A 26,136-nucleotide genomic window follows, 5' to 3' on the forward strand; every position below is an offset into this window, starting at 1 on the left:
AGGGAAGTCCCTAGGAAAGGCCTCCATCGTGCGGGGGTTGGACGCTTTGCTTCGACGGAGTAGGAAGGGATCGAAAAGCACCATGGGAACTGGAGTCCTCCTCCACGCAAGGGGGTTTCCACTCCCAGTGCGAATGCGAAGTCTTTAGCTCCGTGGACATAGGAAAAGTGTAGCGTTACGCTACGCAATTCCAAACCTGGTATTTCGCCCCACCGAAGTAGGGGACCACAACTCTGCAGGACGATGGGAGTTGTAGTCTCGCACATCTGAAGGGTTCCAGGTGTGGGGAGGCTGCACCAATCCCCACTCTCGGGTGTGCCGGTGGGCTCTGAAACAGCCGGGAAGCCCCGCACGGTTGGCTGCCTGCCGGCCAGGGGTACCCGCGGGATGCGTTCCGCGGAGCGCTGTCCGGGCGGAGAAAGAGGCTGCGGGGTTCGCTACTCTTGAGTCGAGCGGATCCGAATTCAGTGCAGCTTTCCCTGCTCGGGAACCTCGGAGACATCAGTTCCCATCCGCCCCGGCACGCAGGACTCATGGCCAGGAATGCTGGGAGCTGTAGTCTAGGACCCCCGGCGGCACGCTCCGACCTGGGAAAGGCTCGGCGAGGACACGGGTTGCGTGGAGAAGGTCCTTGGGCCAACCCGCCCACGCAGCCGGAGAGCCGCGGCCGCCGCACGGGGCGAGGCGGGCCCACGACCCAACCGCGCTCCACACTGCGGTGCCGTCCCAAACTACACGCTCCGATCCTGCCCATCGCGCTGCCTCCGATCCGCCTGACTACAGCTCCCATCATTCCCAGTCGCCACCGCCTACGCAAGAGGAGCGACCCTGCGGGACGCTGCCAACGTTCGCACGGTGGTGTCTCCCCGCGCGGACCCGCGAGCAGCCTCAGCAACTCCTCCTCCTCGGCGGGGCGGGGGCTTCTCCATCATCCCCTTTGACGAGGATGATGGAGTGTCTTAGTGTCTTGGCCAACTAACAAGAGATGGGGTGAGGATGACAACACGTCAAAGCAACCCGGAAATCTCATATCCTCCTAAGAGCTGCCCCTCTTCACTTTTAAGATCGCCGAGCTTTCCACCTCATGTATAGAGGGTGCTACCATAGAGGTGCAGAAGGTCAGAGTGGCTTTCTACGCTGCGTCCCCCATGACGCTCCGCTTCTTCTCCGGCAGTTCCGCCTTCCCCTTCCGGTGTTTCCATGGCGCTGCCAGAGGCTCGCGGCGCCTTCTGGGATCCGCAGTTCGAAGTGGCCGGACTTTTCTGCCGTGTTTGCCGCCGTTTTCCCAGAAGGCCCTGCGGGGCGGCCGTTGCTAAGCAGCGGGAAGCGCCGCTGGGGTCGCGGTGGGCCGCGGTGCAAGGATGAAGCAGAAGAAGCCCAAGGGCGGCCCGGCCCGGCCCGGCCCCAGCCGAAGACGGAGGGGTGAGCAACGGCGGGACGCCGCGAAGTCGCCGGGCGCTGCGCGGGATCGTCCCGTCTCCAACTGCCGCGGGAGGGAGGGAGGATCGGGGCCGGGAGGCCGAGCGTTGCTGGGCGGGGGTCGAGCAGCGCCTGTAGCCCGAAAGTGGAGCGAGAAGGCAAGGCCCCCTCAGGCTTTGGCGATGGATTGATAGACGGTGGGATGAGGGTTGGGGCGGCTATAATTTTAAGAATCATATTTGGCTGGTTTTAATGCTTCAGTCGTATTTATTTATTATGCTTATTTGAATTCCGCCCGTTCCCACTACTGGGACTCAAGGTGCCTACCTACCTTAAAAGTTTATGAACTTAAAGCATAAGTGGAAATATGATTGAAATATAGTTAAGTCAGCTGAAGGATTGAAGTGATAAAAGTCCCAAAATTAGAACAACAATTATTTATTAAATTTCTAGCTTAACCAATAGCCAATATTTCTCCAGACAACTTAAAGAACTATAAAATGATAACATACACAATAAGACCATAGCACATTGAGTGCAAAAGCAAAACAGACAGCAGAACTGGGGATATTTAATGATGTAATGGACTTATTAGTGTTATCCTTAAGAATATAGAGGAGACCCACAGGATCCAAGCGGGGATCCATCCAATCCTGCATTCTCTTCCCACAATTCCTCAGTTGAAATCCACAAACAGAATGGGATGCACACAGTTCCCACCTGCCCATGCTCCCCAGCAGCTGGTGTTCATAGGGATGCTGCCTCTGACACTGGCGGTGGCACAGAGCCATCAGGACTAGGAGCTTATTATCAGTGTTCAAAAGTATTAGAAGAACTATGCTGGATCAGACCAAGGGTTCATCCAGTCCAGCCTTCTGTTTGCATGGCCAACCAGCTGCCCTCAGGAAACCCGCAAGAAGGGATTGAGTGAAACAGCTCCTTCTTACCCATGTTCCCCTGCAACTGGTATCTCTGATAGTAGGGGTAGCTCTTGGCCATCAGGGCCAGTAACCTGTTTCTCCATGAATTTGCCCATTCTCCACATAGAACCTTCTAAATGAGTGCCCGTCACTGCATCTCATGGAAGTGAATTCACCATTTAACAGTGATCTGTGTGAAGATTGCTACCTAATGTTTTCATCCATACATATGAATCTGAATGTAATGTAAATGAGTGTGTTCTTCATCTCCTTTCCTTTGAGCTTAGGAAGAATTTTTGGACCAGAGTGAGACCAGGGTCCACCTCATCCGGCGTTCTGTTCACACAGTGGCTGGTCATAGCTGCCCACAAGAAATGCTATTGGGGCATGGGTGCAATAGCCCATGATCCCCACCCACTGGTGTACATAGGCACATACATATGCCTCTGATCCTGGAGGTAGAGCAAAGCAGTCCCACTCGTAGCCATTGAGGGCTTTCTCCTCTGTGAATTTGTCCGATCCCTTTTTAAAGCTGCTCCAATTGGTGGCCCCCAGTGCATCTCATATAAGCACATGCCATAGTTTAACTCTGTGAAGTTGAACCCTTTCGGTCCTGAACCTCTTACCCATGGGATAGTCTCTTTGGGTTCTTGGGGGAGAGGGAGAAAATTATTACCCAGAATACATTTTGGCCACCCTGCCGTGCTCGCATAATGGGTGTCTGGTGCTATGTGAGGCTGTAGCCTTGCCCAGGCAGGTCCTCTGGGAGGTTTGGGCTTCAGCTCCACGTAGCCCACCTGGGTGGGGAAGGCTGCGGGGTCGAATCGAGCCATTCGCTGCATTCTTCTCCAGCTCTGCTGTGTGCAGTGCAGTGCAGGTCCCCGCACTTTGCAAATGGCTTAAAAAGGTACAGAAATCGATCAGGAGGCGGGACCAACTCTAGGGAAAAGGTTCTGAGATTGGGGGCTTTGGGCAAAAGGCAGATAAGGGGGATATAATCGACAAAGGCTTCCCCAAACACTGCAGCTGTTGGACTGCAACCACTCCCGAGTCTCTCGGCTAAGTGGAGGGTGACTTGTTGGGGAAAGCCTGGTATGGAGAAGTGTGAGCAGAAGATAGGAGATCTTCACAGCAAGGAAGACTTTCACACACTCATGCACCGCAAAGTTAAACGATGGGATTCACTTCCACAGGAGGTCATGAGGGCCATGATTGGGGTGGCTTTAAAAGGGAATTAGGCACCTTCATGGAGGAGAAGGTCATCAGCTGCCCTTGGTCATGGAGGCCCTCCAATATCAGAGGCGTGTGTGTGTGCGCATTAGGTGCTGGGAGAACACAACTGGGAGGGCACTACTGCACTCATGTTTTGCTTGTGGGTTTCCCGCAGGAAGCGGGATGCCCCTGGAATCAGAACCCTGGGCTAGATGGAGTCCAGGTCTGATCCAGCACGGCTGCCCTTCTGTTCTCCTTTTGCCTCATGTTTTTCCTACATGTTGGGCTTTTGGGCAAGGGGACGACTGAGGTGTCTTTCATAAACAAGGCACCATTGTCCTATTTCCCTTGCACTGCAAAGAAGAAAACCCTCTTCAAAAAGAAGAAGAAAGGTGGGAAGGTAACTTCGAATAGCTGTGATCCCGCACAGGCTCAGTGCAGCACATGGTTGTGAATCGCCAGATTTACTCCTGCATTTGTGCTTTCCTTTGCTTACTAATAACACACAGCGGATAGGTGGTTCTTCTAGGATGCTTAAGTGCTCCTTCTGTATCCTCTCTTTGTATCTGCTCTTTACAATGGCCCGTTAAGGTAAGTTGGAGTTATTTCCCATGGGTGTTGGCAGCACGATCCTAGGCATATTTATTCAGACATAAGTCCCACTGTGTCAAATAAATAGGGATTGATTCCAGTGCTTAAGAATCACAGCCTGAGGCTGAGCGGAAGTGGCCTTCTGAGGTCACCCTGATGACATGGTACGTGAGGCAGGATTGGGCGCGGTGGGTGGTCGCCCTTATTTGCTTCAGAGTGGCTGGTCAGGGTATCTGAACCCAGCATGGTTTCTTCAGGGTAGTTTGTTAACACTGAACAGTCCACCCTGAGAGTTCCTGTCTTTCAGTTCTTTTGTATTTTACTATGATTGTATTGTCCCAGTTTTTAGCCTGCATTATAAATCATCACGATGACTCCTGTGACCAAAAGGCAAGATACAAATAAATGAATTACCTGGGTCAGCCAGATAGCATATAATTTTACTGTATATTATTATTATAGAATTACTATAAGTGATTAAATGTTCTAAATAAATGAATTACCTGGGTCAGCCAGATTGTGATGCTTCCCTCTACCCCTTCTGCACAGGTCTCAGTGATATCTCTCCTTCTACAAGCTTGCCACCTCTCGTAGAAGGTCAGCTGCGCTGCTTTCTGAAGATGACTGTTAACAAAATCTTGTGGACGATAGCCAAGCCACCTGCTTCCGTCCTCATCCGAGTCAGGTGGTGGGGAGAAACCTCAGATGGCACAGTCTTTGTTCCACGGGATACCTCGCAGGCTGAGCAAAAAGCACTTAAAACCACTACTCGCTACCCAATCCGGTGTGGACCAAAACAGTTTGCCTCCTACCTGACAGGTATAGTTGGGTCTTTGATGTTTAAGTATGTGGTTTGTTGGTTTATAGTTAGGCTACACATGGATGGAACAAAACCACCAGGACTGCATGCCCCCTGGGGACTGTGACCAGCGCAATTTGCTTGGGGGCACAAGGCTCAGGGGAGCTGCTGGATACCAGTGCAGCGTACGCTGAGCTGGAGTGGCTCTGGGCAGCCTTTTCCCCAGCCCTCTTGCTTGAGAATCGGGAACCTTTTGCAGGAAATATGCCTGCTTTGCCCCTCAGGTCTGGCCCCTTTCCCTAAGCTTTGGTCAGGCGGCTTTTAGAATGAGGCATGACAAACAGCGGAATCATTTCTGCATTGCATGCAGATTTTAAATTTCCGCAGTGGGTGTTTTATGGGAGTCCCTGTGTTTCTAGCTCGTAGCCTGTCAGTTTGATAGGCACCACTGAGGGATCGTTTTGTGTGGTGGGGGATGGCGTGTTTTCCCACTGTCCTTTTCCCAGCAGCGGCATCCTTGATTATATTGCATATGCACCCGCCCCTTTTTCCACCTGTGACGACCCAAGTCGTCTTGCATAGGTGAGCCCGGCTGAGAGTGAGTGGCTGGCCCCAAGTCACGCGCCGCAGCCAAGTGGACTAGAACTCGAAGCTCCCGAGTCCCCCGTCCAGCCCTCTCACCTCCACACAGGACTCCAGTTGCTTCCGTTGCCTCTTGCTCCAGGCCCAGCATGACCCACCCTGAGGCGAATGTCAAGCATGTCACAAAGATGGGAGTGAAGGACCAGCTTTTGCTGATGGGGGGCTTGAATGGCTCAGCCGCCATTCCCCCCCCCTTCATTTTATTTATTTATTTATTTATTTATTTATTTATTTATTTATTTATTAAAACACTTCTATGCCGCCCCATTCACTGAAGCCTCGGGGCAGCTCGCAACATAAAATTAAAATGCAAGAAATAACAATATAAAATATTTTTGGGGTAAAAGCACGTGCATCCTATTGATTTGTTCTTCATCAGCCTAATCAAGTTGGCCGTTCTGTCGTCGCTTGCCTTCTTAGATATGGGCACCCTTATCCTGGAAGTCATGACCAAGTCTGATCACCTTCCAATTGGGCGGACTCAACTCAGTGGGCTGGCCCAGCTCTCTCCAAGCCACCCGCTCAGCGGATTTTTCACCATTGTTTCGCCCACATCAGAAAAGATGGGAGAGCTGCAGGTTAGCGCTGAAAGCCTTTTCCTGCTACTTGTTGGTGCCTGCAGCCCTGCCTGTGCGTCAAGGTGGCCCTGGGGCTGGGGTCACCCCAGCAGTGCGCGGAGTGCCCAAGATTCACAGCTGGGGGTGACCCTAGTTTGCAGGGGCTTAGCCTGCCCAAGGTGAGGACTGGGGAGCAGGCCAACCATGGCTGCCTTGGAGAGCAGCGTGCAAACCTGTTAGGCAGCAAAGAGGGTGAAGGGAGCAGCTTGTGGCAGCCACACGTGTGGTAGCTGTAGGGGGCGGGGGACATGTGAAAGCAGCCAGGGACAAGGGAGTGGTTGGCCGTCCCTTGGAGCCTTCGGGAGGCAGAAGGCGGTGGAGCGGGGACGTGACAGGCCGATAGAGTTTTCAGGAGTGATGAGAAGGCCTTTTCTACTCCCAAACATATTGTCGGGAGAGCAGTTTACTCCATAATCTAGTTAACTTGAACTTGCCAGCTTCTGGTTTTAGGTTTAGCCAGTTTAGCTGACATTCATTGTTCAGTGGCCTAATTAATAGGAATGAGTTGGCTCCCGTTTACCCCTACCGAGTATTTGCAGCTTTGATCCCATCATTTTCATTTTTGCCTTGGAGCCTCTCTTTTTCTTTTGAATAAAATGTTCCCTTCAGCCCAGCGAAAGCATATTAATGAAATCTGTTGACTCTTAGAAAGATTCCCTCCAGATCATCTTGGGAAAGGCCGTGGCCTTACTTCGAGGATCAGTCTTAGTAAACTTTCAGCCACGGGCAGAGATGTGTTTTTGCTGATGGTTGTCAAAACGATGGCAGTCGGGTGTTTGCTGGTAATTTCCAGAACGGGAATTGCAACATCGTTTATTTTATAAGATGTTGTATGCTATATTTACCCAGTGGCTTTGAATGTCAGCATATCCCCAGAGCAAATCTCACCTGTGCATTGAACTCACCAGGGGACCTTAAGAGAAGTGCTGTCTCTCAGCCTCTCCCCTCTACAATATGGGGATAAAAGTACCGGCCTGCATTACATAGTTTTTGTAAGGTTTACTGAGGGAGCACTTTCAAGGGAACTAAACATTCTGATTAAACACCAAGAGCTAAATATTATTAAAACTTTTTCACATATTCCGCTTAAGGTCTCACTGGTTCTGGAACCTCTGTCTGAAACCTTTGGCAGCAGTAACTCCATCCCAAATGCAGACGTGAGCTTCAGTGCTGGTTTGTCTGCCCAGGGAGCCAAAGAAGTAGCTAAATCTGGCCAGCACATTGCCCCGTCACCACTTCACCAGCCGCCTGGCACGAGCGTCATTGGAGGAGAGTCCTGGAATGGTAGCAGGGCCTCCACACCAAGGTGATGGTTTCTTTTCCATTCAATCTCCAGTTGCATTTTAGTCGATTTTGCTGCCTTCAAAATGTTCAGAAATAACATCTGTGGAGCATGTTATGCCAGGGGCAGGCAGGTTGCTTTCACTGGTGGGAGTGGGGAGGTACTGTGGGGTATTTTCAGTTGTCCTCATTTGGAGGAGAGGGATAAATTCCCCTCTCTTTCCCATCTTAAGCTTAAAGGAACTCAGCCAATTTTCTTTGAGCCTTTTTACATGCTGCAGGGACCCCATAAAGAACTATAGACAAGAAATGAGCCGCCCCAAGGCTTCGGCGAATGGGGCGGCATAGAAATTTCCTAAATAAATAAATAAAAATCTATGGCTATTGTGGTTTCCAGATCCTCTCAACAGACGAGGGTCAGGCCTGAAAGGGTCCAGGAAGGCTGCCTGCTCAACTGTGATAGTGTTGTCGTTACCGTCAAGGGGCCAGCAGAATTGAGCTCTCGTGTGTCTGGGCTGAACAGGAATAGTAGGCAATGTCTCAGAAGAGACATTGTCTCAGAGCAGAGGTCAGACTAGATGGCTCGGGAGGCCCCTTCTGACTCGCGCTGTTTCTGTGTTTCTATGTTCTTGGGCTACAGCTTGATGGCTGTCTGGTGCCGAACACACAATTAGCCCATCTGGCCCAGAAAATTGGCCCACATCTATCATACATGGGGACACTGCTTGCTTTCCTTGAGGGTCTTCATTTCACTGAGGAGTCGTTTTTATTTCGTAATACTTATACCACATATGATAGTCATGGCATCCCCGAGAGTTAAAATAACAAAAGGGATCATATTTAAAACAGCCAGCTCCTCCCTCATTCCCACAAACCTATGATTTTGATTCCATGAGGCTAGTCCCTGTGAGGGCTGGCTGTGCTTGTGAGATCTGTGGAAGCAGAGTGTTCTGCTGAGTAGAATTCAGGGGTGTGTCCTGAAAAGCCAGTGTACTTTTCACACGGCGCTTCTGCTCTGTGGGCCAAGGTATCCTGTGGTCCTCGGTCTGCAGTGCTTCGGCCCCTGGAGGTCAGGCTGTGTTTCCAGCAGCTCCTGCTGCCTCTCCCTTCATTTCATCCATTGCACGATTCTTTTTGGAAATGTCAGAAAAGCGGTGTTGCTTCAGTTTGTTTACATCCTTAGTAATTTAGTGCTTCATTTGTGTCCGAAACAGATAGATGAAGCTGGTGCCAGGAAGGAGTCAGGGATGGGGCTGTTTTATATGCATGCTTTCAACCAGGGGCAGGAACACTGTGCCCAATCAGCCTGAGGACAATCAGATGGCTTAATCAATTAAGCCATCTGACGTTGCTTATATTTTGAAACAGGGGAAAGGATCACCTGTACTTTCAAGAGAACTCTGAGAATATCAGAGAAGGCTTCTTTGGACCTCAGCAGCACCTGATCCTGGGGCAGAACGATCCCCTGAAGGCCAGTGCTCCCAAGCAACAGGAATGGTTTCCCAGGAACTCTGATGATGAAGCTCAAGTTAAGTCAGCTGGGGGGAGTCCACGTCCAGTCCGTGTCCTTTCTTGCAACGCCCCAGCCACAAAAGACCTCCTCTCCGGTACGCCTGTCTGTAGTTGGGTTTCATTTAGGGCAGCTTAAAAGCCATTGCAAAATTGCTGTCATCTTGCACTTCCTCATGCAAGAATGATGGAAGCGTGGCTTGCCCACATGCATAGTTCTCATTCGCATTCGGCGTTTTCCTCAGCCCTTTTGGATCAAGGCCACAGGCTTCGAGAGGCCATGGTGGTGTCAGCCATGAAGTCCAGTCTAGACCTGAACGCCGCTCATCCTCCTGCAGAGCAAGACATTGGCAAGCTTGCCCGAAAGTGAGTTGGGGCGGGTAGGTGAGAATGTTTGCGCCATAAACGGAAGAGTGTTCAATGTGGAATAAATCCTGTTTTCCCCAGGAACTTGTTCCAACAGAAAGGCAAAATAAAGCTGCTGCTAGCTGTCATTGCGCCAGCCTCTCTCAGTGTACAATCATGCAAACTTGCAACTTTAGTATCCTCTGCACTGGGCAGAATGTCAAATGTGTATGTTCACACACATTTCATATATGTGTGTAGATAAGAATTGTCTTTATGAGCCTATGTAGATACTTCCCGTTAGAGTCAGTTGATGGTAGGAACAGCCACCTTTATTTACTAGGTATCCCATTTTCAGATGGGCTTTGAATTATATTGGAGATCTCAGACATAGCAAAATAGGCTGAAGCAGATTCCTCTTTTTGCTGCAATGCATCCCTTAGTCATTTGCTCCACAGGCCCTATTGCTTGAATAAAAACCTTAATATCTTGATAATAGAGCTCCTATTCTGCACTAGTCTTTTAAATATGCATTAAAAACTAAGCTATAGTTCCTTTTTATTTTTAAAAATATCATTATATACCACTTTTCATCATGTCAAGTATTGGGATAGTGCACAGCATAAAAATAAATGCAGAAAACACAAACATGAGAAAATGCCAGATGAAAATTTAATACAGTTTAAAAGTTACTAAGTTGAACTAGTAGAATTGTGCCTGGAGCCTAAACAGAACAGCTGTTGTGACCAGCAAACCCTTTTGATTCTTTAGCTTTATCCCTGCTTATTAGATGAAGTTGCCTGCTCATCTTTATTGGGGTTTCTTATCCAGGAATCTTAAAAACCTGACTACTGGCCTCGTATCTACCGCTGAAGAGCCTCTGCAGCCACAGGATGATTGCTCGCAATTCGATCTGCACTCTGAAGACCGAGCAATCCAGCTCTTGCTGGGCAGGTAACCATGAGATGCTGCTGCTGCAGCAGCTATTCCCAAAAATCCAGAGGCGGCCTCTGTATCTCTTTCTCCCTTCTGAAAGCAGCCTTCTCAGCTTGGCCATACACATATTTAATCACGGCAATTCCCACCGAGTTCAGTGTCTCTTACATATTCATTATTTCCATGCATATTCACCTTTCTACCATAGAGTTCCTAATGTGTCATAGGGTGAAACAGTAAATAAGAAATCAGGACTCTACAAAGGTTGACAAATTAAACATGGAAAGTTCAAGAAACATGAACACAGAAAGAAATCAGAGTGTAGTCTGTCCAAACCGGTGAGGGGGCATGTCTGCTTCGAGACTGTACGTCTAAGAAGCGCTCAGAAGGAAGTATTTGTGCAGCCCGGCCTTAATTTAAAGCCAGTGCTTGGTCTCAGCGAGCACAGCAGTCCCGTCTCACGCAGTTTTTAAATTCCTGCTGGTCTTTGCACAACCTTATCCTTGCTCCTTGCTGCTCTTGCTCGACCTCCCCCCACAATGCTGTATTAACTGTCTCACGGATGGCAGGATTCAGCCCCGTTTTTGGTCCCATACAGCACTAGCAGGCAGGTGCTGGGTAGCTGGAGTAGAGCAGAACGAAATACTATTGCATGTGTGCATTTGCATGCCTGCCCATATATATGCAGCCGTATGTGTATGCACACACAGCCTGCTTGTCTGTCAGCTTGTATAATGCCCACCTATACCTTTCTTTTCACACAGTGCCGATTTTTCTCCTGTGCGCCATGTGGATGGTACCGGCTCCCCTCCAGAGTCCGTCTCTCTTGGGAGTGAGGTGTACGACAGCGAGCTGAACGACCCCCACTATGACCAAAGTCTCTTGGAGAATTTGTTCTACACAGCTCGAGCAAGTGTCCGTTGCATGCATACGGTTTTACGATTGAGCTAAGAACCATACACCTCTAGGGAATTCTTTTACTGGCCTGGATGTGGTTCATCCGTGGCGTCTGAGAAGCAGCTTTTGCAACACTTCCCTGCCTGCTCCTCTTGAGAAGATTCTTGCTCTCTAGAGGGGATCAGGGTAGTGTTCCCGCCCTGCTCTGAGGTGGCTGTGGCTCATGGTTAGAGCACCTGTCTGCCTGAGGCACGGCCTCACGTTGGTCCCCAGCATCCCCAGGTAGGACTGGAAATATTTCTGCCTGCTGAAGAGCCATTCCTGCCCATCAGGGATGATGCTGCTGAGCTCGTTGGACCAATGGGCAGCTTCCTGTGTTCCTCTGACCTGTGAGTCAGCAGATGTCATACCAATTTGTTGAAATGCCTCAGAGTCCTCTAATTGTAGAGACAGGGGCGATACTGGGATAGTGACCTTGTGATAAAGGCACTGAGAACATCCTTTGAATCTTGAATCATTGTGTGTGCAGGTTTTTAGACTGGTAAGACGGGCTGATGTTGGAGAGAGAAGGGATTAAAATCTTGTAGTGTTTGGAAGACATTACGATTTTGAACCTTAGCTGTCTCCACCTTGATTTAAGGGAAACTGTGCCAGCCTATATGGCAATTTAGTTGTCTATTCCTGAATGTTCTTTGCATGTTTAATAGCTTTGGTTTTTCTTAATCCCTTGCCTTAGAAGTCTGATAGTAGTTTGAGTGACTTCCTCAGTGAAGAGGAGGATGGTGTTCCTTCTGGAAAACTGAACCGATCTCAGTACAGCAAACTGCAGAAGTCACCAAAAGCTTTGGAATCTAGCTCCTTGGATCAGAAAGGGAAGGGTGTTGAGACAAAATTCAGGTAAAGCAGCTAACATGAGCTCCATTTAATAGGATTGCTTTGATTTTCTCTTGGCATCAGGCTTCACTCTGGTTCTCGCCTCCTTACCTATATCGATAGACACAGAATGTGTGAGTTTTTCAGAAACATGTTTTCCCTGTCAGTTAATATTGTTTAACCATGACACTCCTCTTAAGACCAAAATTCATCAGCCAGACTTTTTGCCAAAATTGGCCGAGAGCTTCTGTTTCATTCTGGTATCTGTATTAATTTAGGAGTTTGGTTTAGCTATGGCACTTCATTTTCAGATTTGAGGATACTCAGGATGAAATCACTGTGTTAAAGCTGATACACACACTGATGGAATATGGATGATTTATAAGAAGAGGTATATTGATGGCTATAAATAATAATAGTAATAAATTTGAAACCTCTTTACACAGTAAAAGATGAAATTGTTAACATACAAAGTTTTGTTTTGGATAGCAAATCATGTACCACTATGAGTCTGATCTGTAGCTTAGCATGACTACCACATGCAGGACACAGAATAATCAGTTCAAGCTGCGACAACCCGGATTCAGGCTGGACATCAGGAAAAGCTTCCTCACTGTCAGAGCAAGACGGCAATGGGACCAGCTGCCTGGAGAGGTGGGGGGCTCTCCCACACTGGAGACATTCAGAAAGAAACTGGACAGCCCTCTAAGTGGGGTGGTGTAACACTGTGTCCTGCAACAGGGAGTTGGACTTGTTAACCTTCATGGCCCCTTCCAACTCTGCTATTCCGTGATTCTGTGTACAGATGTGTGCAAAGGGGGGTCTTGACTAGAACAAGTTTCTCATTTTGACCGCAGCAATTACGCTTATTCTCAGTGGGATGTTTGCCTTTTGCTTTGTTGCAGCTGGAGAAAAGTTCATAATGGAAGGTAAAGTAACATTCTGGTTTAAGTTCTGTGTGCAGCAAGTTTAAATCTGCCCTGCTTGGCATGCATTTCTCTTCACTGAAAAACTGCTTAAGAGAAGGCTGTTTTTGACTGTAATGTTTGTGTTTCCCTTTCCAGTAGTTCTCTTGCTAGACCACTTCCTCTTCATGAAACTTCCATGGAATCTGCAGGGGAAAACCAAGCTGTCAACTTAAGTCTTGACAGGCTGACAGTGCTGGGTCGGATCCGCTTGGCAAGAGCAGTAGTTGAGAACTTAAAAATCCCCCCTGAGGACCCCACGCCAAGTACCCCAGGCAAAAAAAGCTGCACCGGAAAACCACCTAGGCCAGCATTGCCTAAAAAGAGGTAAGAAGCCTTCCTTTTCTAACAGAAGTCATTTTCGTTGCAAGGCTTCAGGCTTTCATCAGGGATAAGATTTGTTGGCTGAAAACAAAAGAGCACTGCTTTAAAGGCCCCAGCATCACACAGCCGTTAGTTCGGATTCTTGCCTGTGCATTCATGAACGTTCTTCAGCAGCTATAGACCTGTCACTGGACAGGCTTCCCAAGAGTGGGTCTCTTTTGAAAGACTTCCTGCAGACCTTGAAGACACACTTCTCCACTGCTTTAGAAGCCAGAATCTTTTTGTTCCTAAATGTTGCGAGACTCCAGCTTTTTCTGGATCATGCAATTATGGCTGTTCCTTCGGAATTCTTTGCCGTATATCTTTGCATATCCTTATATAGCTGCTGTTATGTGCACCGAAGTCAATGCTCAAGCTCTTATGCCCTCTCACAGAGCTGAAGTGCACCTGTTGTTTATTTGCGTGAATTATCGTAGGGTTACGACAGTCAAGGCAGAAATGCAAGCGTCATTGCCAGCCAGTGGCTGCTAGACGGAGCCTCGAGGGGCACAGGGGTTTTGAGTCACAGCTCCGCCCTAGAAGCTTGCCTGGAACTGGAACTGGGAGTCTGCCCTCATCTTTCCCTGCCTTCCTTGCTGCTCAGCCTTGAAGATGGATAGCCTTGTCCGGTGCTTTTTTTGTAAAAAAAGAAAAGTGCTGGAACTCACATCTTGTTAATCTTTTATTTAGGGGTTTTTTTTAGGGTATAGGGTAATCTTTTATTAGCAGGACCAATGGTTGAAAAGTAATTAGTAATTTTTTTCATTTTTAAATTTGGGGTCACGCTTTTACACTAAAAATAAAAAAAAGATTTTCAATTCATCAACTTTTTTTTAAAATAAAGAAATTAGTTACCTTTTGCACGTAGCGAGTCACTCTACACGCACATAAACATAATGGTCGCCGCCGGCAGTAAGCACTCAGCGCGCGACCACACGACCGATCCCAAACTGAGCAGCGCCCTCACAACCAGCGTGGACACACAGGCAGCCTGCATGCACTGTCTTAATGATTTTTGCTGCTGACCTGCTACGCCCAACAGGGCGATTCAAAATCACTTGGAAAAATTCGTTGGAAACATCTGCCAAAAAAAAGGTGCCGGAATGCCGTTCTGGTGTGTTCTATGACAAAAAACGCCCTGGCCTTGTCTGCATGCTCTGGGTGAGGCAGAAAGGGGCCGGAATGGTCCCAGCATCCTGGTGGTGCCCCCTCACTTCTCATGCCAAGGCATTGTGCTTAGGTGGACAAAATCAGCCATCCGGATGGTTGGCAGAGCAGGGAGACCATGGTGGTGACCTCAGCTCCTTGCTTCTCCCTCCTCAGGATGCCCATAATTCTTCAGTTCTGGAGAACTCTTGGTGTCTGGACTAGACTGCACCCTGGGCTACCTTAAGCACACCATGGATGCTCGCAAAGCTGTGGGCTGCATGGGACTGGGACTCAGGCGATCCGGGTCCGAGTCCCCGCTCAGCCATGGAGCCAGCTGGGTGACTTTGGGCCAGTCACAGACTCTCAGCCCAACCCACCTTACAGGGTTGTTGTTGTGGGGATAAGATGGAGGAGGAGAAGGATGTAAGCTGCCTTGAGCCCTTTGTAGGAAAAAGGCAGGATATAAATCAAAAAATAAAAATAAAATGAATGATCATATACGCATCATTAGCTCAGAACTGCCTAATCATTTTTGCCGCTACAAAACTTCTGTCTAACAACCACTTGCTTCCCCAGGATCCCATTCATTCCAGCGTCACAGCAAATGTTTTTTAACCTCTCTGTCTTTTGTTCATAGGACTTACTTTGTCGAGTACCACTTTCCAGTGGCAGCTTCAAAGACTGGAACAGGACAGGTTGCCATAACTACCGAAACAGTGCGGGTGGCTTCCAGTAAAACCGCAGGGGAAGGTAGGGCAGCGGGGTGAAAGTTATCACTGTGGAACTTTATTTCTGTGGGATTTTGAAATGGTCTCAATTCTTTTCTTTATTTATTCAGTTCATTTAATAGCCGAGGCTCTCTGGGTGTTTAACAAAAGCTTGAATTAAACAAAAGTTAAAAACACATGCACACAACAATAAAATTAAAAGAACAAAACCATAGTTGCTCTTGCTATTATTCAGCGCAGCAGTGGTACAGCAATAAAATGGGATATTTAAAAAACGAAATTAAAAAGTCGGATGGTTAAAATGTCAGGAAAATAAAAAGGTCTCCACCTGGTGCTGAAAAGAATACACAGAAGGTGCCTGGCACACCTCTTTGGGGAGCTCATTCCAAAACCAGGGTGCTACCACCGAGAAGGCCCTCCCCTTGAGGCCACCCTCCTCACTTTCTTTGGAAGAGGAGCATGACGGTTGTTGGGAGCTAGATCAATGATGTAATTGGGACAGGGAACTGAATGAGAAAAAATACTTTTGAGTTCCTGGAGGTTTTTGCATCAGAAGAGCCATGGATGCATCTGGCTCTCAACACTGAGAGATGTACTTATTTTTCTGCACAATTTCTGCATACCTGTGTCAGAACAAACAAGTCTTTTTCCTTGTCCTCTTTGAGTTCAGTATTTCTTCTTTTGGATAAAGATTTGTTGTTGTATTAACCATGAAAGTCAATGGATTTACAAACATACCTGATTTTTTTAACCCCGCCCGCCCCCCCCCCCAGGCTATCACATAAAAGGGAGTGTATTGGAAGGTGGTCCTCAGCTCTGCCGACCTGCTCTGGGCTGCTCATTTTGCCTTTTTCTTCACATGCCTCCAGAAATGGCATCCACTTTCTTCTGCCGCTGTACCCTCGAAATGTTTGCTGAAGCTCTCCTTGTCTTTCCTTTCCCACCCTTTCTGGCATCTTTCCCTGCCAATCTCCCTTTACAGTGGTGAAGTTTCAGCAGCGGTATGTGTTCCCCATTCACTTCGGTGGCTTGATGATCACACATTGGTGGGACTCAGACCTCGAGTTTAACATCTATGTGAAAAAAGGTGCACAAAGGAAGGTAATTGCTACTAAAAATCTGTTTCCAGGTGAAGCAGGTAATCTAGATCCATTGGAATCAGGGTTTAAATCTCATAGGTTTGAAGCACATTTGGTTGACTTTACTGAAAACGCGTCTGGTCCAGGACCGCTGACCAAAGCACGTTATAAGGATCATGGGATTTGCTTCCAGCAAGAATCGCATTTGGGGTGTCTGTGCAATTCCAACTTCTGTTTCTTACCTTGAAGTCCCAAGGGTACAATTCTGTACATGCTGACTGTGGAATGCTGGGAACTGCAGAATTTTTTTCTATCTAGACATGTATGGGATTGTGCTTTAAACCAGCCTTCCTCTACCTGGTGTTCTTCAGAGGCATTTGCCCACAGCTCCCAGAATTCCCATCCAGCAGGGTCATTGACTGGGAATTGTGGGTGTTGCAGTCCAAACATGTCTAGAAGACACCAGTTTGGGGAAAGCTCAAAAAGAGTGCCCAGAGGACCTGCTTCTCCAACATGAGCCTGCTTGGACATAAAGTTATGCATGTGAGGGTCACCTCTGTCCTGCCCGTATGAGAGGATTTGCATTCTGTGGACAGGGCTGTTCAGTGGGCACTCAGGTGGACAGTGCTCCGCCTTTCTTCCTTTCCTGTGGCCTTCTCAAGGGAGCAAATCCCGTTCTGTAGGCTTTCAGCATAACAGTTCCTTTTAATTGGATACCTCTGATATTTGTTGGTATCCTAATATTTGTTGAGGGACTGCAGGTGGCGCACTGGTTTAAACTGCTGTGCTGCTGGGCTGGTTGATCGAAAGGTTGCCGGTTCAAATCTGCACAAGGGCGTGAGCTCCCGTTGCTCCGTCCCAGCTCCTGCCAACCTTGCAGTTCGAAAGCATTTAAATGCAAGTAGATGAAAAAATGCCACTTTGGTGGGCAGGTAACAGTATTCTTTGCACCTCGGTGTTTAGTCATGCCGGCCACACGACCACGGAGACCATCTGTGGACAAGCGCTGGCTCCCTCGGCCAGGAAACGGAGCTGAGCACCGCCCCGAGAGTCAGGCATGACTGGACTTTAGTCAAGGGGCAACCTTTCCCTTTACCTGAATGTTTGTTGCATATTGATACTGCTTGTGTTGACTTTTTTGGGGGTGCCATTTGCCCTTTAGTGTGTATTTCGTGGCATTTTGATGCATTTTGTTGTGTCTTTTGATTCAGGTTTGTGTGGTTAGGCACCTCGAGCACTATGTTGTAGGAAAGGCCGGACAGCTGTGTTCTTAACACGTATTTAGCACTTGCTTATTTTTCTGTGAACAATGGAACCCATGACCTAGGAAGGCCGTGGGCTCTCCCACGCTGGAGGCATTCAGAATGCAACTGGACTGCCACCTGAGAGGGAGGGTTTAACTTGGAGTCCTCCAGTAAGCGTGGGGTTGGACCCAGTGGCCCTCTGGCCCCTGGCAGCTCTATGATCCTGTGAAACCTTGGGCACGGCCTGACTGACAGCTCTTTCTTCCTTCAGTGAAGCTGGGCTGTTGTCGTTCTGTCAGCTTTATTTTCTGGTCGCTGAAATGTCTGTAACCAGTTTGTGTCTGGGGCTTCACCACCATGAAAATGATACAGTGCAGCTTACTTATTTACTTAATTCCTATACTGCCTGCAGCTGAAGCTGTTATGCCATATTTTGAAGCGCAGTGCACAACGCGTCCTCACATCCCCCGCCTTCCTTTTCAGCCTTTGCTGGTTGGCTCAGGAGCTCTTCCTCTGCGAGACGTGATTCAGTCTGAGCAACTCATGGTCAGCTGCGCATTGCCAGTGAAGGAAGATGGTGCTCCAGCCCGGCTAGGCCCCTTAAAGGTGCATAAGACACTTCTGCGCGGTTGCACATTTTGTCTTTCTCTTGGGTGTCCTGCTTTTCACTGCTAGAGTATGAAGAGTCTGGCTGGGTCGGAATGAGGATCCGTGTGGCCCAGCATCCCTGTTCCTGCAGTGACCAACCAGCTGCCTTGCATGTGAATGCGGCCAGTACCTTCCAACCATTCAGAATTCAAACTTACGTGGTTCCAGGACAAGGGTGGCCGCTCGTGCCCCTCTGCATGTTTCAGCCTCTGTGTTCCATCATCCCTCGCTAGTGGCTGTGCCAGCCAAGGCTCGTGGGAGATGCAGGCAGAACAAAGGCAGCTCAGCACATGCTTGTACTGCGAATTGAACTAAGCTTTGTTGGTCGAATTACCACTGGATAAATTCTACAGCTCAGTGCTCGCTCTCGACCAGCAGCTGCTGGTTCTAAACTCTACCCATAGCTTTGCGTTCTCCAGAACAGCTCTGCCAAGCAGGGCTGCGAACCTGGAGCCCTGCTCCTCTCGGCTTTGTGACTTACAGGACTTCAGTCTCTGCCCACACTCACACACACGCGCACACACATTTTGGAATACAAGATAAACACTTCCCATGAAATTGTTCTTAGCGGTGGCTTAAGAATCAACTTGTCCTGTTACTGCCTGTAATTGATGGAAAAATCCCTGCAGAGAAAGACAGTGTGGCATAGGGGTTGGAGCACCGGCCTGGGACTCGGGACACCCAGGATCAGGTCCCCACTCAGCCATGGAACTCCCTGGGTGACTTTGGCCTAACCTACCTCACAGGGTGCTTTCGTGAGGTCAAAATGGAGAGGAGTCCCACTGGGTTCCTTACAGGAGGAAGAAAAGTGGGGAATACATGCAGCGTAATGCCAACCACAGGCCCCTTCCACATTGCAGAGGATTCTGAGACATCCCGGGGTCCCCACAGGACATTGGCCCAACCTTTAGGGCCTCTCCTGCACTTCTAGCATAGGAAAGGTGCCGCCCAAAGCACATTTTCTGTTATCAGCGTATCACCTGTGACTGCACAGAGGAAGGTAAGATGAGAGATAATGGGCAAGTTGTCTTTCAGGGAGGTTTGTCTGCCAGCACCCATCTTGTTTTGAGGATTGCACACTTGCAGCGAATGCCTCGCTTCTCCAGAGTTTGAAAACTACAGGTATAGAAGGGCAGGTAACTTGAACTGGCTACCTTTACGCTGCAGGTGTCACTGGAGCTTGCAGCTGACAACAAAGACTTCTCCAGCATCAATGCCAGGGCAGGAAACCTGGCACAGCAAGCTCCGGTGTACACTGCGAGGAGCCCTGGGGTAACGCTTCCAGCTGCTGACAGGAGAACCGCCCCTGCTGAAAGCCCCTGGCTCCCGAAAGAAGGCAATTGCCCCTCCTCAAAGAGAAGCCAGGAATCTTTGCCTGCAGATCCAGGACAGCTGCGCGTAGACATTGGCCAGCCTCACGTGCCCACGCCTGCATCCCGGAACCTGCTGAACCAGCTAAGCGCCTGTGAAGAGGAAGGGCTGCTGCTGCACGTCCTGCTGATGGTCCCGGAAGGGCAGGTCTCTGTTCCCCGGGATGCTGGGCGCCACGGCTCTTGCAACTTGTATCTCAACTGCAAACTTTTCAGCACGGAAGAAGCCACAAGGTCTGCTGTTGTATGGGGGACCACGCAGCCCAAGTTCCATTTTTCCCAGGCACGTGAGCGCTTTACTCTACTCTTGCAAACCATAGCTAAAATGTAGCAAGCAACTTGCTAATATTAATCCTTACCACTTAGATTCCGCTCCTTCGAATCATAAGGTTGGCACCCCAAACTGCCAGCTATGCTGGCTGGGACATGCTGAGAGTTCTGCCTCCTTCTGCCTGAACTCACATAGGATTATGCTTTTAGCTTTTAAAACTCATCTGCCAACTTTTTTTCTTTGTTTGTTGAATCAAACTTGGTAAGCTTGCTAGCGGCCAGAATAAAATTGCTTTGTTGAGGCTGTAGCCCAAGGGCCCACCCCTGCTGCTTTGCTATTTTGCAGTCATCCTTATTTGCGCAACTTCAAAGGCTAAAGCATTAGAGATATAGGTTGCTCTGCTAACTATCTGTTCATACCTCTAGGTGACTCCCATTTCACTGACACCTAAACATCTGGAGAGGCTGAAGAACAACGTCATGGTGATAGAAGCTTGGAATAAGGTGCACAGCCCCAGGGGAGACCGACTGCTTGGGCTGGTGAAGCTCCCACTGCACCAGTTCTATGTTTCATTCAAGTAACGCCTCTTCCTTTGTTCTCAAATTCCTTTTTCAAATAGTTGGTGTGTGCACTTTTGCCTTGCTTCAGCACCCAAGGGTTGTGGATTGCTCCTTCAAACCTGCCTGGGAGATTCAGTTTGGGGCATGAGGCGCTCCTGTCCCGTAAGAGACAGCAACACGTGCAAGGCATGCTTCGGTTTGCGTTCACGTGGGGGCGGGGGCTTGAGCCCAGGTCTCACTGCGTAACAGTGGTTCTGCGTGAGAAGCCCCCTCAGCACAGTTGCGTGGCCAGGCCTCGAAGACCGGCACGGGGGATGGGGGGCATTTTATGTATACGAACCCCTTAAGCAAGGATTCCCAACATCCAGGCCTGCCTGACGTGACACCCCATTGTGGGGTGCTGCACATGAGGGGTACCATGTCATGCAGACCGATTCCCCGCAGTGACTTCTGCCCGGGCAGCAAGCTGTGTGAACAACGCACAGCTTGCTCCAGGGGTTTTGTACCTTCTCAGGAAGGCCCACCCGCCTCACTTGTCAGCAGCCGCTGCAGGCCAGCTCCCTGTGGCAACATTCCTGGATCTCCAGATATCTGGTGCTCTGCCACCTGAAATCTTTTTTTTTTTTTAGTAAAGGGAAAGGTTTCCCCTTGACATTACGTCCAGTCATGCCTGACTTTCGGGGGCGGTGCTCATCTCCGTTTCCTGGCCGAGGGAGCCAGCGCTTGTCCGCAGACGGTCTCCGTGGTCATGTGGCCGGCATGACTAAACACCGAGGTGCACGGAATGCTGCTACCTGCCCACCGAAGTGGCACCTTTTCATCTACTCGCATTTGCAGGCTTTCGAACTGCAAGGTGGGCAGGAGCTGGGACGGAGCAATGGGAACTCATCCCCTTGTGCAGATTCGAACCGGCGACCTTTCGATCTACCAGCCCAGCGTCACCTGTGTTTTTTAGTACTGTGTGCAAATATTTGCAAACTTTAGGGGTTCCTTTCTTTTAGAGAAGAAGTATGGTGGACGACCATAGCCACCCCCTCCAAAGCGCTGCGGGGGCATCACGGACGGACCACTTGTAACTGGCAAAACAGCTCTCAAAAGGTGGTGCTATGGCTGCCGTTTGCGCTCTCCAGCACAAAAGGGGGATTAAAGGCGAAAAAGCCAACAGGTGTTGCATCCGTGGCAGGGAAGGTGGACGCAGCTTGTTCCTCCCACAGTGTTCCGTGGGATGCCTGTGGGAGGACCAGGTAGAGGGAGGGGGCCAGCAACCCACAATGAGCTCTGCTGCTTGTGGGGCTCACCCTGGGCTAATTGCACAATAATTAATCCTCTGTGGCTGATGGCCAGGATGAGCTTGGGTGCTGTGTGAATGCGCCAACTGTCGAGCGCATGGATTGCTGCCGTGTGCCAGTGTGTCGCCAGCACCTTGCCCCCTAACCCAGCCACTCCCCCAGATGCAGCAAAGCCCATTTTATATCCAGCATCTTGGATATAAAAGGCATTCGTCTCACTTGGCCAGACTGCAGATTGGATGTGGGGAAGCACTGCCTGCCTTCCTTTGTTCATGGGAGTACCTAAGGTGATGCATTTTATATTTTTCCTGTGTACTTGCCTATCTGAGTTATGCTAATTTTCTTTTTTTTAAACCCTACAATTATTATTCCTTCAGAATATACCAAAATTTGAAGTGCTCCCCAGTCCCAAGAACCCCACTGTCTGGGTCTCCCCCACCTTTTCCACGTTTGTATGGAAACATTCCTCCTTGCGGAAGAACCCCGAAGCCTAAGGGCACATCGTCTGTGGGGCAGTCAATTTAGTGCATGTGAGAGCACCCCCCCTTACCCTGCTTCTGTCCCCTCCTTTCAGGGACCCCAAGATTTCCGGCCTGCTGCTTCAGGCCCAGTACCCGGTGCTGGCGGTGGATGGCTCTGTGCCAGTAGTTGATGTCTTCACTGGCAACCAAAGCGGGAGCCTGAAGGTCATTCTGGCCATGGGTTCTGCCGACCAGATCGTGGCGCTGCAGAGGTTGAAGAATGAAGAAGGGGTGGTGCCTCCTGTTGTGCTGCGTCCCCCACATTCTCTGGATTCCCTTGCCGCCCCTCTTCCGAAGGTATTTTTGGGAATGCATGGGCATATACGATGCCCGTACAAAAGAATTTGCTGTGACTGCCTGCAAACCACAGAGCATCTTTCCTGGATACCCGGCTAGCCCTGAGCCTTGGTCAGTGTCCAAGGCCATCACCTTTGAGACGGGCCTGATGGGAGGGAAGTAAAGTAAAGCATTTGGCTTCTCCTGGGCTGTGGAACTCACTGCCTGGGGAGACCAGGCGGGTTCCCTCTTGGCGTTTGCTCCCTGGCAAGCCCTGGGCACAGAAGCTGGTCTGTTGGTTGGACACTGTTTCGATAGTGCTGTTCCTGAGTTTTAACTGCTTAACCAATGTTTTCTTTGTTAAAGGTTTGCTTGATTGTAAACTATCTCAGATTCCATTTTCTTCTTAGAAAGGCAGGGTATGATGAATCAAATAAATTGGACTGTTTTATATTGCTGCCTGTCCAGAATATTTCAGAGTAGACCATCCAGTTACTGTAGCTGAGGTTGTAGCTGAGGGAATGGAGCTGTATATAAAAACAAACATACATACATACATACATACATACATACATACATACGTATGCTTTCATTTTAGTTTAAGTATATAAATGTTGCAGATCAACCAACCAGGCATTTATTTCTTGGATTTTTAGCCTGCCCCATTAGCCACAAGTAATCTATTTTATTTGCAGATACCTTGGACTGAAAGCTCAGAGCATGAAGGATCCATATTTAGTATACAGATGAGATGAGATGAGATATTTTTGTTGTCTTTAGCCAGCAGACCGAGAACGGGAAGGCCTGATGGAGCATATTTTCGAGATCCGCATTGAGAGCGTCAAGGGACTCACTCCCCTCCAGTCTACCGTCTGGGGAGAGGCCGACTGTTACGTGCAGTACCACTTCCCAGTTCAGAAGCTGGAATCCGACATGCTGCATGGGAATGCTCTACACGAGAGGGGTAGGTTTGCTTTGTGGAAGTGTCATTTGTCATCCCACGTTGCTTCTTGGTTCGCAGTATTTCTGGCTTCTTAACTGAGCTTTCTCTGGTGATAGAGAAATGTGTTTTTGAGCTTTGGAAGTAAAATAAAAGCAACTGGAGCATTCGTCAAGAAGCGGGATCAGCGGGGCCTCTCACCTAAATCCCTGTTCTCACCAATGGAGACTTTGCTTTTGTATTTGCTTCCTTTGCACTCAGAGGTGGTCAAGCATGGAACTGGAAGATGAAATTTCTTCCCGAATAGCTGGTTCACAAGAATGTTCCAAAAATGTGAAGTTTCCCAGGACACAGAGTTCTTAACCATGTAACCCCAACCCTCTTTGTAGGCCTACTTTAAAAAGTTCTGCACCAATTCCAGAAGGAAACCCAAGCCAGGCGTTCTGGTGGGCCAGGAAAGGCAAGGAATCCTGGAATGATACCCGATCGCAGCTGTATCAAACTGTACTTAGAAACAAACTAAGGACTGACAGGTGCTGCCTAATACAGGTGCAGTCTGCACAACAGCCCACTGGTTTAATTTGCCTGCACAGGTGACTGCATTTTGCAGGATCTCTGCAGGCATCCTCTTTGCATCATGACCCCAGGCACTCAACATGCTGTGACTTGCTGTGTGAACTCAGGCATTTAGGGTTGTTTGAGGGTTGTCCGACCCTCAAACACGGTTGGTTAATGAGCACGCGGTGGCCTCTCTTGGGGGCAAATGAATCCATTGGGAGCTGTCACAATAGGCAAACAGGCCCAAAGTCTGTGGCAGTCTGAGTTGCATTCAGGACAGAATGGTCCCTCGGGCCACCTTGGCTAGTGACTGGAACTTGGCCAGATTTTGCTTTCCTTGAATTGGCCGGCATTTCTCACTCTATAATCCTTCTGCAGTGCCCCTACAGTTCCCCTGTGTCCAGTGTCTTTCCGTAGATGAAGCACTGGACCTGGGGTTGAAACACCCCAGACCGAACACCTCAGAATCTATGAAACACACTCAGTGACTTTGACCTAGCTATTCCCTTTCCACCAAAGCTGAGGATCGCTGGGAGGATAAGGTGGGGAGGGAAGAATCCGTCTGCGCCACCCAGAACTCCTTGGAAGAATAACCACACGGGATAGATGCAGCCCAGAACTAAGGCATCCGAGGGCCTGAGCAGCATGTCGTCATCTCTGCCCCCAAAGCTTCCTTTTAGCCTTTCCCTTAGAAAGCGATTCCTGCAAAATGCCCCCAGGCCTGTGTGCACCCCGGTGCCGGACCCTTGCTGGCGGTCCCCAGGGCCCTTGCCGTGCCAGTCTTCAGCCGGTCTCATTTCTTCCGCAGGCCTGGAGCTCCAGCCTTTCCGCTCAGCAACGACCTTGTGCGTCCCGGACCCCGCCTTCGACGACGTCCGCCTGCACTCGCTGTCGCTTCCTGCTGATGCCCCCGTCCAGCGGCTCCTGCTCAGTGCTTTCTCGGCACAAGGACTGGCAGGCGGAGGAGGAGTGCAGTTTGAGATCTGGTGCAGGTAGCTGCCCCTGTGCGCCGCCATCTCCGCAGTGCTCATGGAGGAAGCAGCGGCCTTTTCTCCTAGCTGCTGGTATCGTGCTGTGGGGGGCAAGCGGCGCTCAGCCTGAGCTAGATCCTGCTGTGTCTGGAGCCCAAAGCAGTTTGGGGACCGGGTGCTTTGAGGACCTCCACCTTCCCCGCAAGCCTGCCTGAGGCCCCTGTTCTCCCTCCAAGAGTCTCCTCTGGGTCCCCCGGCCGCCTGAAGTTCAACAGGTGGTGACTCACCAGGGGGCCTCGCACGTTGTGGCAGCCCCTGATGGAAAGTGCTCCTCAGCAGGGCTTTCCTGGCACCAGGGCTGTGCCTGCTTGGGGCTGGCCCAAGCATTTCCCTTGGCATAGCAACCTGTTTTGCAACTGATTTCTGTTATATAACTATGGTTCTGCTGGACTGTATCTTGAGGCTGCTGCTTCTGAACTCTCCTTCCCATTTTTGAAAACTAATGTTTGATTTTCATTTCCTTTAACAGATAGTGCAATTGTATTATTGATTCTTTACTGCACTGGGAGCTTATATTGAAGAGTGACCTAACTATTGTTTAAAAACACATCCGCATTTTTGTACTGCCTGCAGCCAAAGCTTTCTGGGTGGTTCACACCAACAATCCTCGAACCCTAGTCACCTGTCCACATTCTAGCCAGGCCTGACCCTTCTTAGCTTGCAAGATCAGGCAGGATCAGCCACTTCAGCCCACGCCAAAGCTATGGCTACATTTTTAAGGGCTACATGAGGCTTTCTGACCCTGTTTCTGGGAGGGACTTAGTATGTTTTGAAGCAGCCGCCTTGTTTCTAGAACACTGCCAGTGGTGTCAGTTACAGAACTGAGAACATCCTGGAAACGTGGAGCAGCCGTGAAGGGCCTGGCAGGTGCAGATCCCTCCTGGGACACGTTCCTCGCCCTCCATCCTTGTGTGCTCACCCTGTGGCAACCTTGCCTGTGGGCAGCTTATTTCAGGGAACGAGCTGAACAGCCGAAGAGACCGGGCGTGGGCTAGCAGCCCCATGCATTAGTTTCCCGCAGCTGCAAGCTGGGCTTCTGCCTGCCCACCCACCGACAACACCCCCCCCCCCCAATGCAGCCATCACACTTGCGTGGGAGGACT

General features: G+C 49.6%; 1 protein-coding gene across 3 annotated transcripts in view; it reads left to right on the forward strand.

The window, feature by feature from the left end:
* The first annotated feature begins 1,230 nt into the window (after positions 1-1,230).
* The window catches only part of C2CD3 (C2 domain containing 3 centriole elongation regulator), a 55,472-nt gene continuing 30,566 nt past the window's right edge, over positions 1,231-26,136 (forward strand). For all 3 annotated transcript variants that reach the window (XM_044450191.1, XM_044450193.1, XM_044450192.1), the window contains exons 1-18: positions 1,231-1,422; positions 4,692-4,961; positions 6,004-6,161; positions 7,292-7,506; positions 8,850-9,088; positions 9,236-9,356; positions 10,167-10,289; positions 11,036-11,180; positions 11,905-12,065; positions 13,106-13,333; positions 15,156-15,268; positions 16,229-16,347; positions 18,053-18,175; positions 19,385-19,870; positions 20,284-20,435; positions 22,282-22,525; positions 23,285-23,468; positions 24,811-24,994. In XM_044450191.1, coding sequence (XP_044306126.1) covers positions 1,362-1,422; positions 4,692-4,961; positions 6,004-6,161; positions 7,292-7,506; positions 8,850-9,088; positions 9,236-9,356; positions 10,167-10,289; positions 11,036-11,180; positions 11,905-12,065; positions 13,106-13,333; positions 15,156-15,268; positions 16,229-16,347; positions 18,053-18,175; positions 19,385-19,870; positions 20,284-20,435; positions 22,282-22,525; positions 23,285-23,468; positions 24,811-24,994 — 3,326 coding nt within the window. In that variant the 5' untranslated portion in view covers positions 1,231-1,361. The remainder of the gene's footprint in view (positions 1,423-4,691; positions 4,962-6,003; positions 6,162-7,291; positions 7,507-8,849; positions 9,089-9,235; positions 9,357-10,166; positions 10,290-11,035; positions 11,181-11,904; positions 12,066-13,105; positions 13,334-15,155; positions 15,269-16,228; positions 16,348-18,052; positions 18,176-19,384; positions 19,871-20,283; positions 20,436-22,281; positions 22,526-23,284; positions 23,469-24,810; positions 24,995-26,136) is intronic.

Source organism: Varanus komodoensis, unplaced genomic scaffold (assembly GCF_004798865.1).
Source record: "Varanus komodoensis strain SLA01 unplaced genomic scaffold, ASM479886v1 scaffold63, whole genome shotgun sequence".
NCBI lineage: Eukaryota > Metazoa > Chordata > Lepidosauria > Squamata > Varanidae > Varanus > Varanus komodoensis.